Raw genomic sequence first — 16,101 nt, 5'->3', positions numbered from 1 at the left:
TAAAATGATTGGTTGTTGCTTAATGTCGCACTCAGTAATATACCAGCTATATGACGCCAGTCTGTAAATAATTGAGTCTGGACCAGACAATCTAGTGATTGCTATCATGACCATCATCAATCCATGGAATTGAGATATGGTGACAGGTATCAACCAAGTCAGCTGGCCTGACCACCTGATCCTGTTAGTCGCCTTTCATGGCAAGCATGGGATGCTGAAGACTTATTCTATCCTGCATCTTCAGGGGTCGTGGAAGCTAAAATAAACAGATGTTCACAAATACTGTCAGGAACTAGCATTGAAGCATGAAGTGTTAGCATTACATATAAAACGAGAAGCAATCAAATGATGCAACAGTTCTGATTGTTCCCAAACAAACAATAGCGAACTTCAGTATATGCAACAACCTTTTGAGTTCTCTAATCTGAATCTGACAACATTTCCAGTAGGTGTAAGTCTTAATAGAGTTGTATTGGTTAGTTTATGAGATAAAAGAAATAAGACTACACCCAGGTTTCAACAAGTGGCTGCACACTTGATGAGAAAATGATATGCACTTTTAGTCTGATGACGTCCTTTCTGATTTAGGAAGATTAAGGTAACTTATAACATAGTTATGTAAATTTTTCGTTGTGATGAAGTCTAATGCTGTTTGTGAATGCATCTGAAATGCATGTAGAACAATACATTCTGGTATAAACAAGTCAGTCATCTGATGTAATCCAAATCCATTAATCACTACAGTCAAAAGTCCAAGACAAACATTCCAAAGGTGCCGACCTTGTTGTGACCTTGACCTTCATAAGATGGTCAATGGATGTTGTATGATGTGATTAAATGAGGTTTGGAATTGGTACATGATCCTGCCTGACTAGATTGCAATGCATTTGAAATTGACTAATCTAACCATGTTTACAATAAATGGAACTGACTGAAGTTTACCCAAACCAATCCAAAGTATGATTCCATGCTGGTGGAGGTACAACTTAGTTTCGGAGACTAACACTATCAAACGTGGATGTTCTAAGCGTTCACCATGTCTAGTGTCTAGAATGGTCTCAATGTCATTTGTATGTATTCATCACATATCCAGTGTCCAGCATGGTGGGTATGTGTCACTCTATATGCAGTGTCCAGCATGTGTCACTCTATATGCTGTGTCCAGCATGGTGGGTACGTGTCACTCTATATGCAGTGTCCAGCATGTGTCACTCTATATGCAGTGTCCAACATGTGTCACTCTTTATGCTGTGTCCAGCATGGTGGGTACGTGTCACTCTATATGCAGTGTCCAGCATGTGTCACTCTATATGCAGTGTCCAGCATGGTGGGTATGTGTCACTCTATATGCTGTGTCCGGCATGGTGAGTACGTGTCACTCTATATGCAGTGTCCAGCATGTGTCAGTCTATATGCTGTGTCCAGCATGGTGGGTATGTGTCAGTCTATATGTAGTGTCCAGCATGGTGGGTATGTGTCAGTCTATATGCAGTGTCCAGCATGTGTCACTCTATATGCAGTGTCCAGCACGTGTCACTCTATATGCAGTGTCCAGCATGGTGGGTATGTGTCACTCTATATGCAGTGTCCAGCATGGTGGGTATGTGTCAGTCTATATGCAGTGTCCAGCATGTGTCAGTCTATATGCAGTGTCCAGCATGTGTCACTCTATATGCAGTGTCCAGCATGGTGGGTATGTGTCACTCTATATGCAGTGTCCAGCATGGTCGGTATGTGTCAATCTATATGCAGTGTCCAGCATGGTGGGTATGTGTCACTCTATATGCTGTGTCCAGCATGGTGGGTACGTGTCACTCTATATGCAGTGTCCAGCATGGTGGGTACGTGTCACTCTATATGCAGTGTCCAGCATGGTGGGTATGTGTCAGTCTATATGCAGTGTCCAGCATGTGTCACTCTATATGCAGTGTCCAGCATGTGTCACTCTATATGCAGTGTCCAGCATGGTGGGTACGTGTCACTCTATATGCAGTGTCCAGCATGGTCGGTATGTGTCAATCTATATGCAGTGTCCAGCATGTGTCACTCTATATGCAGTGTCCAGCATGGTGGGTACGTGTCACTCTATATGCAGTGTCCAGCACGTGTCACTCTATATGCAGTGTCCAGCATGGTCGGTATGTGTCAATCTATATGCAGTGTCCAGCATGTGTCACTCTATATGCAGTGTCCAGCATGGTGGGTACGTGTCACTCTATATGCAGTGTCCAGCATGGTGGGTACGTGTCACTCTATATGCAGTGTCCAGCATGGTGGGTATGTGTCACTCTATATGCAGTGTCCAGCATGGTGGGTACGTGTCACTCTATATGCAGTGTCCAGCATGGTCGGTATGTGTCAGTCTATATGCAGTGTCCAGCATGTGCCAGTCTATATGCAGTGTCCAGCACGTGTCAGTCTATATGCAGTGTCCAGCATGGTGGGTATGTGTCACTCTATATGCAGTGTTCAGCATGGTGGGTATGCGTCACTCTATATGCTGTGTCCAGCATGCGTCACTCTATATGCAGTGTCCAGCATGGTCAGTATGAATTCACCCTGTATGCAGTGTCTGGAGTGGCCACAAAGTTTAACTATAGTCTACACCACTGCCGAATGGCCAACCCTAGAGGGCTGAGGGGTCGTCAGGTCAGCGAGGTGGTCTCGGCATTCACCAGCCACGCAGTATCTAGCATGGACTAGTACAATCCTCACACAGAAAATCAATACCCCAGCAGAGAATAACATCAATATCATTTTACAATGAAAATATTTAGCCTGAACAGTTGTCAGTTGAAAGTAATGTTGCTTCGACAACACGACAACATCAGTGATCCCCACTGAGACAACATCCTTACACATCATGGGGTTGCTTTTTCACATGCCGCTTATCACTTGTATATAGATTATCTGTATGGAAACACATGATCTCTCATGTCACAGTCACATACATATGGTCCTTGCTCTAACTTACCAAACAGATGAAATTTAGAAAATGCTGCAGTTCTGTACTGTATATTTAGTGTTATTTGGCTGCATGAATGGAAGCTACCCAAAATATCAGTGACCACATATAATGCTGTACTAGAGTCATCTTTTACAAACTTTGGTCTGTGAAATACAATGTTGGGACAACCTCATACCAAATTGTACACCGCAATTCCACACTGCATTTCATGAATGTTGATTCTTATCAATGATACTATCCTCTGAATTGTATTCGATTTCAAGGTGGCAGTTAATAAATACTTATATGATATCAGACAGTCTCTTCCTCAAGTGACAACAAATTCATAAACTTTTCAAATGGAGAGGAAATGTACTCTAAACAAGAGTCATCAGGAGATGACATATCCCCCTGGTCTGGTGCTATCAGGAAATGGAGTTTGGCTACTAAATCCCCACTTTTTGTTCATGGCCATTGGATACCTTCAGTTCAGTAGTGTAAAATATAATGCTGTTCAGTATTTTTCAATATCCTAAGTTGTCAAAAGGCACCAGTTCACCATTCGACTGATCTGCATAGCAAGTTTCCTCCAAAAATATTCAACAGTTTTGGAGTTCTGTACTGGAAACAAGTACCCCCATTTTCAGTTTTGTCGTCATGCGAAAAAAATAACTGCATAAAAGTTCCAAATTCACAAAAGGCATCAGTTCACCTCTAGACCGATCTATATAGAAAGTTTCAACAAGAAATATTTAATGGTTTTGGAGTTCTGCATCCGGATGCTTGAGGGACGGACATACTGATCGCCACATGCCCCTGTTTTTCAAACCGGGGGGATAAATAGCAACTCATGGTCTATGAACTATTAAGTCTTCATGGAAAAGGGCTTGATGAAGTTTCTGGAAATAGTACAAAAGATGCAAAGCAGCCATTGACCAATTTGGCTGGAGTGGTTCTTCATATATACCCTGTCAATAAAAGTACAACTGTACCATGTATGTACCGTGTATGTACCGTGCAAGTACCATGTATGTACCATCATAGTAACAGTCCCTCAAATACGCAATTCCCAGGGTCTGGACAAACAGGATATGCTCCCATTCCTAATAGGAAGCCACAAAATCGGTGGTAAACAAAGTAATGTAATCCTAATTGTAGGCCAAAACCTAGGAACAGTCTGCTACAGGTCCTTCTGGGTGCAGTCATATGACATGACGTGGACGATACGAACAATAACATAGGTGTTTGTACTCTATAGTAGTCAGCAGGCTTCCATCAAGTCGCTGCCAGACTTCACTGGCGGTCAACAACAGTCACCTCATTTCTACATCTAGGACCTCAATCGTTCCAGGGGACTTGGTGCAGTAGACAGAAGATGCTTGTAAAGCGGGCAACCAATTGGTAATGAGATGATAATATCAGTGTCACGGAGTACATTTTTTGAGATTTATACCAGATATGTCAGATATCACACTCTCAGTCAACTATTACTGTATTATCTAACCTGTCTTTTCTCACTGCAATCATATGAAGTGTAAGTCACTGACATTTGTGCATTGCCTGGTCAGCAGGTCAGAACCATTACAGCTATCCAGACACATGAGCTGAAGCAAACTTGTCTTGAATTTCACAATAATGCTCTGGCAAGACCAATTCAATAACAGCTTCATGTTTTTTTATTACAGATCTGTCTCTTGTCATCAACAGAGCATTGTTAAACAGGCCATTGTTAATATATGCAGGAATAGCTGAGTGTGTGATATCTCAATTGTCTGGTATTATAGTGGTATCCCAAATCTCATAAATGAACTCTGTGACATTGATATTATCATCTCATCAACAATTGGTCACACACATTACAAGCATCTCTTTGCCAGTCTGATATGTCCACTGCACCAAGTCATATGGATTGAGGTCACAGACATAGAAATTAATCGACATTTGTTGACCACCTTAAACTCACTGTTAAACAGACTACACTCTTTGTAATTTGCAGCATTAACTTACAAGTGCGATTGGTTTATTCGACAGAGCCATAGTCAATTGAAACACCAGTAACTTGTGGCAATAAGAGTTGTGACAGCTGTATCACCAGCATTATTAGTTTTTCTTAAATCAGTCTAATTTCTCAATTAAACATTATTCATTTGAGATGGGAGTGAGTGAGTGAGTGAGTGAGTGAGTGAGTGAGTTTGGTTTTACGCCGCTTTTAGCAATATTCCAGCAATATCACGGCGGGGGACACCAGAAATGGGCTTCACACATTGTACCCATGTCGGGAATTGAACCCGGGTCTTCAGTGTGACGAGCGAACGCTTTAACCACTAGGCTACCCGACCGCCCCTTGAGATGGGAGAGGAAGGATTATATTACAGCTGACTAGACTGAAAACTAAGACAGCCAACAGGGCTAACTACGATGTCTTTTCAGCAGCCAGAAAGAAAAGTAGGTACTGTATTCGACGTAATAAGCGCCCCGCTCTAATAAGTGCCCACGGCGATATTTGCTAATTTATTGGTTTGTGAACAATCCCAATCAGCACCCCTTCCGATTGATCAATGTACACAAAACTTATTTATTTGTGTATAATACGCACTTGTGTGTTATATCACCCTTAATTATGGGCAATTAAATTCTTGAAAAATATATCTATATATATACACTTCAGGCTATTAGCATAAACCACGAAATTTATGATCTTTCAACTCAACATAATATTCTAATAAGCTCCCCCTATTTCTAAGTCTGAGAGCGCCCTGGGCGCTTATTACGTTAAATACGGTAGATGCTTGTTATTGAAGATGTCTGACCTATAGACACCAATGGTCCATGGTATGAGCAACAATCTGTTCATCAGTACAAACAGAATGTCCAGCACTAGTCATGTTAGACTTTCATATCACGCTGACCTACTTCTTGTGTGCATTATTCATCACACTGCAAACAGCATAGCCCCTCGACAGCATGACTAACATTACTGCAACATATACAGTGTATATGTATATGCCTCGTATGTGATATTGTCTTCAGAAATGTGCAGATTGGTGTCATCACCATTTCTACAACACCAATCAGTGGAGTAGGAAATTATAATGCCCTGGTGACTACAGAGCTCTAGATAATGTTTGAGCAATTGAGTTTTTGCTCTAGGGTTTCTATATTAATTGGGTTATCACATTTTTCATTGGGTAGCCAATATTTGTTAACTCATCTATTCATGACTTTATTGGGGTTTTCCCAAAATTAGTGAACATTTTAAGATTTAAAAAAAATATGAAATAATGTTTTAGATGTATATAAATGGTCAAAACATATAGGCTTGATTCGGAAAGTAAATTAGCTCGTAATTGTGTTTAGTAAATTAGCTCCCTTGTACGCATGCTGATAAAGCTTTTGGGAATTTATGCATGCTGTTTTAAACATTTAATTCATGCATTTCTGTAGGCAAGTTAATTGAAAGTAAATGGGTTTTGAATGTTACTTTTTTTTTTGGGGGGGGGCGGGGGCGGGGGGGGGGGGGGGGGTATTTTACGCAAATACGCTGCTTATCTGTTGCTCTGTAACTAGATATTGAACTCGCTGCACTTTTCACTATTTGTGGAATCAGTCCCAAGGCCAATATGGACAGAGATATCACATCAATATGGCTGCATACTGTTTTCAAATTTCGTGTATTCGACCACTACTATACAAGCTGCATGTTAACTTTCTTTTGGGCCTATAAATGTTTGGAAGTGGTAGCTTAGTCTCCGAAGGATGGATCTCAATTGACATAAGTAATTTCATATACTGTATTCGACGTAATAAGCGCACCGCTCTCATAAGCGCCCATGCTATATCTGCTGATATATTGGCTAGTGAACAATCCCAATTAGCACCCTTCCGATTGATCTATGTACACAAGACTTATTCTTGTATAATACGCACTCGTGTGTCATATGCACCCTTAATTACGGGCAATTAAATTCTGGAAAAATGTATCTGTCATGTATAATACACACAGACTTTTCTTTTGTATCATTTCAGGCTGTCCGCATAAACCACGAAATTTACAATCTTTCAACTCTTTCACAAAAATTATATTCTAATAAGAGTCCCTTATTTCCAATTTGGAGGGAGCCCTGGGTGCTTATTATATGAATATGGTGTATTATGGGACATGGATGGCCCTGTCATCTGATGCACCACACACGCTATCCAGAGTTTCATCTATTCGGCATGCCAGAAACCTATGATTGTGTGTTAGAATCCTAGTTTGCCGTAATGTCGTTTCTGGGTCTGCCAGTACCATACTCAAACTCATGGATTTCACAGAAGTGTCAAAATTCAAAGACCTGCATCACTTAGGTCTTTATTCCCACTTCAAGCTGACATGCCATGACACACTGTAAATCTGGAAATTAATGCATCTCCAAATTAATACAATTGCTGACCCCTAGCCAAAATGTGACTCAATATCAATGCGACTCCCCAGACCCCATCCCCAGTGCAATGATACATATCAATCAAACAGCAAATAGCACAGCTTATTAGCACTGAGTAGAGCACTTCTGTAAAAACTACAAACAGTGTTTTCCTCAAAACAATGCACAGCTCAAATGTTTACTCAGTTGACTGTTGACTCTGAAGTTCAAAGGCAATACAAAAATTGAAGCAACAGCTCTCTGATTGGTATGCGGAGAAGGTGTCAACAAGCTTGACACAAGTGGGTAGATTACTCTTGACCCCAGCAATGATAACTCAAGGAATGCCTATAGTATAATTCCTATTCTTTGAATGACATTGTTACATACTTCTTACTTCTGCTGCTCAATAAATCGTGTTTGTTTTTATATTTATATTCAAGTTAGTATTTCCACTATCCAAAGTGTGCTGTGAGGCTGTCTCATTGTTGACAGTCATTTTGGAGACATAAATTCAAACTTAATTTATGCCAGTAAAGACAACTCACATTATTCGCCCACGTCAATTTTAAGATTTACAGTAGTTGAAATACTGTGCATTGAACCAAACACATTCACTGACACATATTACAGGTTTTATCATATGCACTCTCCTTCCTTAACAGAGGTTACATATAAACATGAACTTAACCTGTTAAATTGTTTCCCATTTTCATAATGTAGAGTGAGTAAGGGTGTGTGTGTGTGTGTGTGTGTGTGTGTGTGTGTGTGTGTGTGTGTTTATTGATGGCAAGCGGACATCAAGGCTCAACTTTCTAAAAAATAAGGTTTGTTCTCAGTCATATATCACAACCTTGCTCAAACTCTTGTAAAACACTTAAGACATTAAACACACATCACCTTTGACATGTGTCATGAGCAATTTAACAGTAGCACAGTAGGTGACAGCTGACCTCCCCAATATCTAATGATATTCAAGTTGGGCCATTGTTGATTCAGATTCAAAGAAATAGACATGAAATACTTGCCTAAATCAATATGACTTTAAACCCAAAAGTCTTTTCAGTGAATGACCTTGAGTTGACCTTGATATTTGTCACAACTATAATATGCAACAGGTGTTGACAATTATTCACAGTTTTTCTTTGCTGCCTGATAAATTGACAGTTTTCTTATGAGAATAAACTGAGAAATATTACAGTTCTCAAAGACTTCTAGAGAACTTAAAATCTTGGCCTTCATGGGAGTGCCTCTCAACTACTTAGTTTAAGTCATGAAATCAATGCAAGCATGAATTGATGCAATAAATGTGAGTGTCCCTTGCTCGCATTAATTAATAAAGGGACACGTTTTTATCTGGACATATTGCGAGTATAATGTCATGTCAGGTTCACTGCATGTACTGGGGCTGCAATAAACAATGCAGCTGAGCTCTAGATATAGACAATGCTTCTCACTGAGTTCCTTGTCATGTGTGGTCAGTTTGATACACAAGTTCATGAAGCATGGCACATACGATGCTGTGTAGATTGTTTCTTGACATCATCAGTGTAGTATTTGTAGGACACCAGGGGTAGACATCATCATAAAGTGTTGGGTTTAACGTCGCGTCCAAGATTATTGCACTTATATAGCGACGTGCATGCACGTGTGTGTGTGTGTGTGGCTGCTTGTACTAGTCCGGACTGATGCCGATTTATAGTGCTAGCTCACTGAGATACCATGCCGCAGTTTAACATGAATACCCCACTCAGACACAGTATACTGACTCCGAGCCGACCAGTCCTTGTTTTAGCCCCTTAATGTCGAGCGCCAGACAGGGTAACAACAAGTAACATCTTTCAACGTCTTTTGGTATGACGCGGGCGGGGATCGAACCCCGGACCTTCCGCTCTCCGGGCGGACGCTCTACCACAAGACCACGGAGGCGGCCATAAAGTGTTCTGGGCCGAGACTCGTAAAATGCAGGACTGGTAACCTTTCCTTATGGACTACCACTTTACCATTAGGAAGATGGCAACTCCAGGACTTTATGCAATGCAGAAACGTTCATCCAGTACGCACAAATGTATAGAATGGATGCAGAAAAAGGAATATGTTGTGCCCCAAGGGACACACAGCAATATTCATTGTACCAAATTCATGACAAGAAACATAAAGGTCCTAAAAATGTAATGATCAAAAAGTACAGAAAAGTTAACTAAATATCTTTACAGGACCCTCATATGTCCTGCAAGGACCCTTGAAACAAATTATTGGGGGTACCATGGTGCCCAAATAAAATTAAAATTACCCCATGGTACCGGAATCCCAAGTCCTTGTAGAATTCCTGCCTATAGTAACATTTTGATTGCTGCACAAGCTGCTATTGTGCTAATAGTGTTGCTATTTGCAGGAGTTTGCCTGTTTGTTCTCAACTGATAATTATGATAATGAAACTTGTTGTTTGGTCATTACACCACTCTCTGTGTGAGGCCATGTCAAGCTGTGTTAGACCTTTCACGCTGCATATTAAGGAAGGTTAGAAGAAGAGTTGTAGCAATAGTTATTTGTAACTCACACCATAATGAATGTGCCTATACATGAAGCCTACAAGGTAGCGGCAAATTTATTCATTCAGTGCATGACTGTTGTTTCTCGCCACAATTAGTGATATTCCAGCTGTATCACAGCAGCGTGTAAATAACTGAGTCTGGTCCTGGCAATCCAGTGGTTGATAGCGTGAGCAATGATCCATGACATCAGGGTATGATGACACAATTAGCAAGGTCACTAATTGTTTCACCTAATCTTTTTAAGTGGCTCTTATGATCAGATGATTGATTTGTTTGTTTGTTGTTTTACGCTGCACTCAGGAATATCTCAGCTATATGACGGCAGTCTGTAAATAATCGAGTCTGGACCAGACAATCCAGTGATTGACATCATGATCATCGATCTACGCCATTGGGATACAATGACATGCATCCACCAAGTCAGCAAGTCTGACCACCCGATCCCGTTAGTCCACTCTTACGACAAGCATAGTCGCCTTTTATGGCTCTTATGACAAGCATGTGATACCTCATCTTCCCGAGGCAAGAGAGTTAACTGACTATAAAAGTCCAGTTTCCACCTTTGCTGAACTAGGCTGGTATTATGGAGTTACATTTTTGGTGGACTAATGAGTCTATGCATAGTCCGATCAAAATCGTGCACCGAAATCGAAATCTACTTCGTAAACTGTCGCGCAGATTTCGATCGATTGCAGGATTTGCAAAGCATGTGCACCGCCAAGACACATTTTATCACAATCTTGATCTTGATTATCGATCAGATCGTCCTGACTGGGCGCCACCATTTTATGTGAAGCAAACGCAAGTGATGGAATCTGATTGGTCCATAGGAGAGGCTTAAAAGGGATATAACTGGTAAAAGCCACTGGTGGCGCTACGATCGAGCCCAGTAATTCCAGCCTAGTTCGGCAAGGGTGAAAACTGGACTTTTAAAGTCAGTTAACTCTGTTGACTCGGGAAGATGGTGATACCTTGGCCTATTCAGACCCAAGATCCAAATAGCCATGTGAGTGAATTTTTGCAGCCATTGCATGGTGACCTGGACAGTTATTTACCTGAATCAGACAAAACAGTGGTTGATAGTATTGCAGCTGGATCAAGTCCTCTGTTACACATTACAGCTGGTGGTCAAACATCATGTCCACTGATATACTCTGTAGCTGGTGGCCAAACATCATATCCACTGCAGCTGGTGGTCAAAATCAGATCCTCTCCAGCTGGTGGTCAAACATCAGATCCTCTGCAGCTGGTGGTCAAACATCAGATCCTCTGCAGCTGGTGGTCAAACATCAGATCCTCTGCAGCTGGTGGTCAAACATCAGATCCTATGCAGCTGGTGGTCAGACATCAGATCCTCTGCAGCTGGTGGTCAAACATCAGATCCTCTGCAGCTGGTGGTCAAATATCAGATCCTCTGCAGCTGGTGTTCAAACATCAGATCCTCTGTATTCATCAAACCATCCTTTGTGTCATCCTCTGCCAGTGATGGTCCCCTTTTCTGGCCAGGACTCAGGAGCATAAAATTCATGCTCTGATAGACTTTTATATCACTCTTCATTTGTCAAGTTACAAGGTTGCATAATGACTGGTACATGAATGTGAGTTGGGTTGTCAATATTATTTCCTCCCACATTAAGCTGACTTGCCGTGATATAACAAGAATACTGTTAAAAGCAGCGTTAAATCCAACTCACTCAGTGTGTCAGAGAGTTTGCTGTAGTAGCCACCATTAGCCAAGGTCAGCCAGCACAATCTTTACTGTACAACACTGAATTTATTGCACTAATCTGCCACATACATTAAATGGAGTGATGCGTCTCACCTGCAGATGTCAGTTTGAATATTTCAGTCTGCAACTTTAGGCACTAGTACCAAACCCAAATCAAGTCAAATTTCTTCTGGTCGAGTAAGATCATCTGATGCTTGTACATATGCTAAGCCTAAAATCTACTGGAAATAATGCCAAAGTACAAGTTTTGGTTTGCAAACTGAAACATTTTCGGCACTGACTGGTAATTACATCAGGTGATCCTATTGTTTACTTGGGCCAAATCAATATTATTTCTCATTGTATGGATGAGCCAACCTTATATAACATGTAAAAAGCAAATCAAAATAGATAGAGTCACAATCTTTATTTGACCATCTTTTGTTTGTATTTTTTGGTGTGTTTTATTTATTTTTAGGGGGGAGGTCTCGGGAAATTAACCTCAAATCAGTCATGATCTTGAATTTTGCTTCCCCTTCTTTTGCCTTATTCACTGGGAAAATCAGTAAATGAAAAAAATAAACCAGACAAGCCTTTTCTTGCAATCACTAACCACATACAGTGATTAGTATCATTCTTACAACTAGCAGCAACAAATGCTTGTTTACAGCAGCCAAATAATCCATGCCTTGCATCTTATTGCATAATACATATACATCAAACACCGTTCCTACACATCCAGCAGTCTTGGATGTTGCCCACTGGATGATGACACAGGTAGTCACATGAGGCGTCCAAAAAATCCACCAAACAAGCAGAATCCAATTTGTGCCTATGCATCAAACTGCCTTGCCATTGGCCGTACAATTCAAACTGCCTTGCCGTTTGCCGTACAAATCAAACTGCCTTGCTGTTTGCCGTACAAATCAAACTGCCTTGCTGTTTGCCGTACAAATCAAACTGCCTTGCCGTTTGCCGTAAAAATCAAACTGCCTTGCCTTTGGCTGTACAAATCAAACTGCCTTGCCGTTTGCCGTACAAATCAAACTGCCTTGCCGTTTGCCGTACAAATCAAACAGCCTTGCTGTTTGCCGTAAAAATCAAACTGCCTTGCCGTTTGCCGTAAAAATCAAACTGCCTTGCCTTTGGCTGTACAAATCAAACTGCCTTGCCGTTTGCCGTACAAATCAAACTGCCTTGCCGTTGCCCGTACAAATCAAACTGCCTTGCCGTTGCCCGTACAAATCACTGCCTTGCCATTGGCCGTACAAATCAAACTGCCTTGCTGTTGGCCGTACAAATCAAACAGCCTTGCTGTTGGCCGTACAAATCAAACTGCCTTGCCGTTTGCCGTACAAATCAAACTGCCTTGCTGTTGGCCGTACAAATCAAACTGCCTTGCCGTTTGCCGTACAATTCAAACTGCCTTGCCGTTGCCCGTACAAATCAACCTGCCTTGCTGTTGGCCGTACAAATCAAACTGCCTTGCCGTTTGCCGTAAAAATCAAACTGCCTTGCCTTTGGCTGTACAAATCAAACTGCCTTGCCGTTTGCCGTACAAATCAAACTGCCTTGCCGTTGCCCGTACAAATCAAACTGCCTTGCCGTTGCCCGTACAAATCACTGCCTTGCCATTGGCCGTACAAATCAAACTGCCTTGCCGTTTGCCGTACAAATCAAACTGCCTTGCTGTTGGCCGTACAAATCAAACTGCCTTGCCGTTTGCCGTACAAATCAAACTGCCTTGCCATTGGCCGTACAAATCACTGCCTTGCCATTGGCCGTACAAATCAAACTGCCTTGCCGTTTGCCGTACAAATCAAACTGCCTTGCTGTTGGCCGTACAAATCAAACTGCCTTGCCGTTTGCCGTACAAATCAAACTGCCTTGCCGTTTGCCGTACAAATCAAACTGCCTTGCCGTTGCCCGTACAAATCAAACTGCCTTGCCGTTGCCCGTACAAATCACTGCCTTGCCATTGGCCGTACAAATCAAACTGCCTTGCCGTTTGCCGTACAAATCAAACTGCCTTGCCGTTGCCCGTACAAATCAAACTGCCTTGCCGTTGCCCGTACAAATCACTGCCTTGCCATTGGCCGTACAAATCAAACTGCCTTGCCGTTTGCCGTACAAATCAAACTGCCTTGCTGTTGGCTGTACAAATCAAACTGCCTTGCCGTTTGCCGTACAAATCAAACTGCCTTGCTGTTGGCCGTACAAATCAAACTGCCTTGCCGTTTGCCGTACAAATCAAACTGCCTTGCTGTTGGCCGTACAAATCAAACTGCCTTGCCGTTTGCCGTACAATTCAAACTGCCTTGCCTTTGGCTGTACAAATCAAACTGCCTTGCCGTTTGCCGTACAAATCAAACTGCCTTGCCGTTTGCCGTAAAAATCAAACTGCCTTGCTCGTTGGCTGTACAAATCACTGCCTTGCCGTTGGCCGTACAAATCAAACTGCCTTGCTGTTGGCCGTACAAATCAAACTGCCTTGCCGTTTGCCGTACAAATCAAACAGCCTTGCCTTTGGCTGTACAAATCAAACTGCCTTGCCGTTTGCCGTACAAATCAAACTGCCTTACTGTTGGCCGTACAAATCAAACTGCCTTGCCGTTTGCCGTACAAATCAAACTGCCTTGCTGTTGGCCGTACAAATCAAACTGCCTTGCCTTTGGCTGTACAAATCAAACTGCCTTGCCCGTTGGCTGTACAAATCAAACTGCCTTGCTGTTTGCCAATAAATCAACCTGCCTTGCTGTTTGCTGTACAAATCAAACTGCCTTGCCGTTTGCCGTAAAAATCAAACTGCCTTGCTCATTGGCTGTACAAATCACTTCCTTGCCGTTGGCCGTACAAATCAAACTGCCCTGCCTGTTGGCCGTACAAATCAAACTGCCTTGCCATTGGCCGTACAAATCAAACTGCCTTACTGTTGGCTGTACAAATCAAACTGCCTTGCCGTTTGCCGTACAAATCAAACTGCCTTGCTGTTGGCCGTACAAATCAAACTGCCTTGCTGTTTGCTGTACAAATCAAACTGCCTTGCCGTTGCCCGTACAAATCAAACTGCCTTGCTGTTGGCCGTACAAATCAAACTGCCTTGCTGTTGGCCGTACAAATCAAACTGCCTTGCTGTTTGCTGTACAAATCAAACTGCCTTGCCGTTGCCCGTACAAATCAAACTGCCTTGCTGTTGGCCGTACAAATCAAACTGCCTTGCTGTTGGCCGTACAAATCAAACTGCCTTGCTGTTGGCCGTACAAATCAAACTGCCTTGCCCGTTGGCTGTACAAATCAAACTGCCTTGCTGTTTGCCAATAAATCAACCTGCCTTGCTGTTTGCTGTACAAATCAAACTGCCTTGCCGTTTGCCGTAAAAATCAAACTGCCTTGCTCATTGGCTGTACAAATCACTTCCTTGCCGTTGGCCGTACAAATCAAACTGCCCTGCCTGTTGGCCGTACAAATCAAACTGCCTTACTGTTGGCCGTACAAATCAAACTGTCTTGCCCGTTGGCTGTACAAATCAAACTGTCTTGCCCGTTGGCTGTACAAATCAAACAGAAGTTAAGCAAATAACTCACGGTGTTTGAAAACATTAATAAAGAATAAGATGAAACACATCTACAACTTACCTTGACACGATTTGCAGCAATACTTGAACAAGCTGACACAACAGTTCGTAGACATCGATCATGTACAACAAAGTTGCAGACTGAAAAAGTAAAATACTTTGTTTTAGATTTGTGTGACTATCTGTCTGACATACAAACACTGCACATAAACTTGAAACGAATAGAATGTTATGTATACTACTCAAAACAAGTTTAAGAACACTTAATTTTATTCATATGACTACTGTTAATCTGTCACATCATGCCATGACAGATTAACAATAATCCTATGAAAACGAATTGGGTGTTCTTTAACTTCCTTGAGTTGCATAAATCAAGAATAGGTTACATTGAAGATGTCCTACTCTTAGGTTTCTGTCAGCTTTCTCTGTGAAAAAGTTGCCAAATTCACAGAACATGTCAGTATTGTTTGAAAGGTTTTGAATAAAGAGCTGTAATTTGATTGGTTGGAATTGTCTTGCCTATCTTTATTCTGACAGTTATTTCACTGGCATAATTTTTAAAGATGTGAAACATGTACACAATATATGGGTATGAGAGTGAGTGAGTGAGTATGGTTTAAAGGCCGCTTTTAGCAATATTCCAGCAATATCATGGAGGGGGACACCAGAAATGGGCTCCAGACATTGTACCCATGTTGGAAATCGAACCCGGGTCTTCGGCGTGACGAGCGAACGCTTTAACCACTAGGCTACACGAATTGCAGCTATATGATGACATGTCAGCTCCATCTGGGAGGACATTTACTTCTTCTGGGACACCAGGAGCATGACTACGGTGCTGACAAACCTAGAGATCATTAATGAGTGAGTGAGTTCTATTTTACGCCGTTTTTAGCAATAGTTCAGCAATA

The 16,101-nt window shown here is 41.8% G+C and overlaps 1 protein-coding gene across 1 annotated transcript in view; it reads right to left on the bottom strand.

The window, feature by feature from the left end:
- The window catches only part of LOC139474674 (diacylglycerol kinase theta-like), a 59,268-nt gene that overhangs the window by 38,174 nt on the left and 4,993 nt on the right, over positions 1-16,101 (bottom strand). The window contains exon 2 of the mRNA XM_071257774.1: positions 15,249-15,328. Within this exon, the coding sequence (XP_071113875.1) occupies positions 15,249-15,328 (80 nt within the window). The remainder of the gene's footprint in view (positions 1-15,248; positions 15,329-16,101) is intronic.

This window comes from Haliotis cracherodii, unplaced genomic scaffold, assembly GCF_022045235.1.
Source record: "Haliotis cracherodii isolate W230 unplaced genomic scaffold, xgHalCrac1.p SCAF_1, whole genome shotgun sequence".
NCBI classification, from domain to species: Eukaryota; Metazoa; Mollusca; class Gastropoda; order Lepetellida; family Haliotidae; genus Haliotis; species Haliotis cracherodii.
The sequence above is the reverse complement of the archived record's forward strand: the minus strand, read 5'-3'. Positions and strand labels throughout refer to the sequence as shown.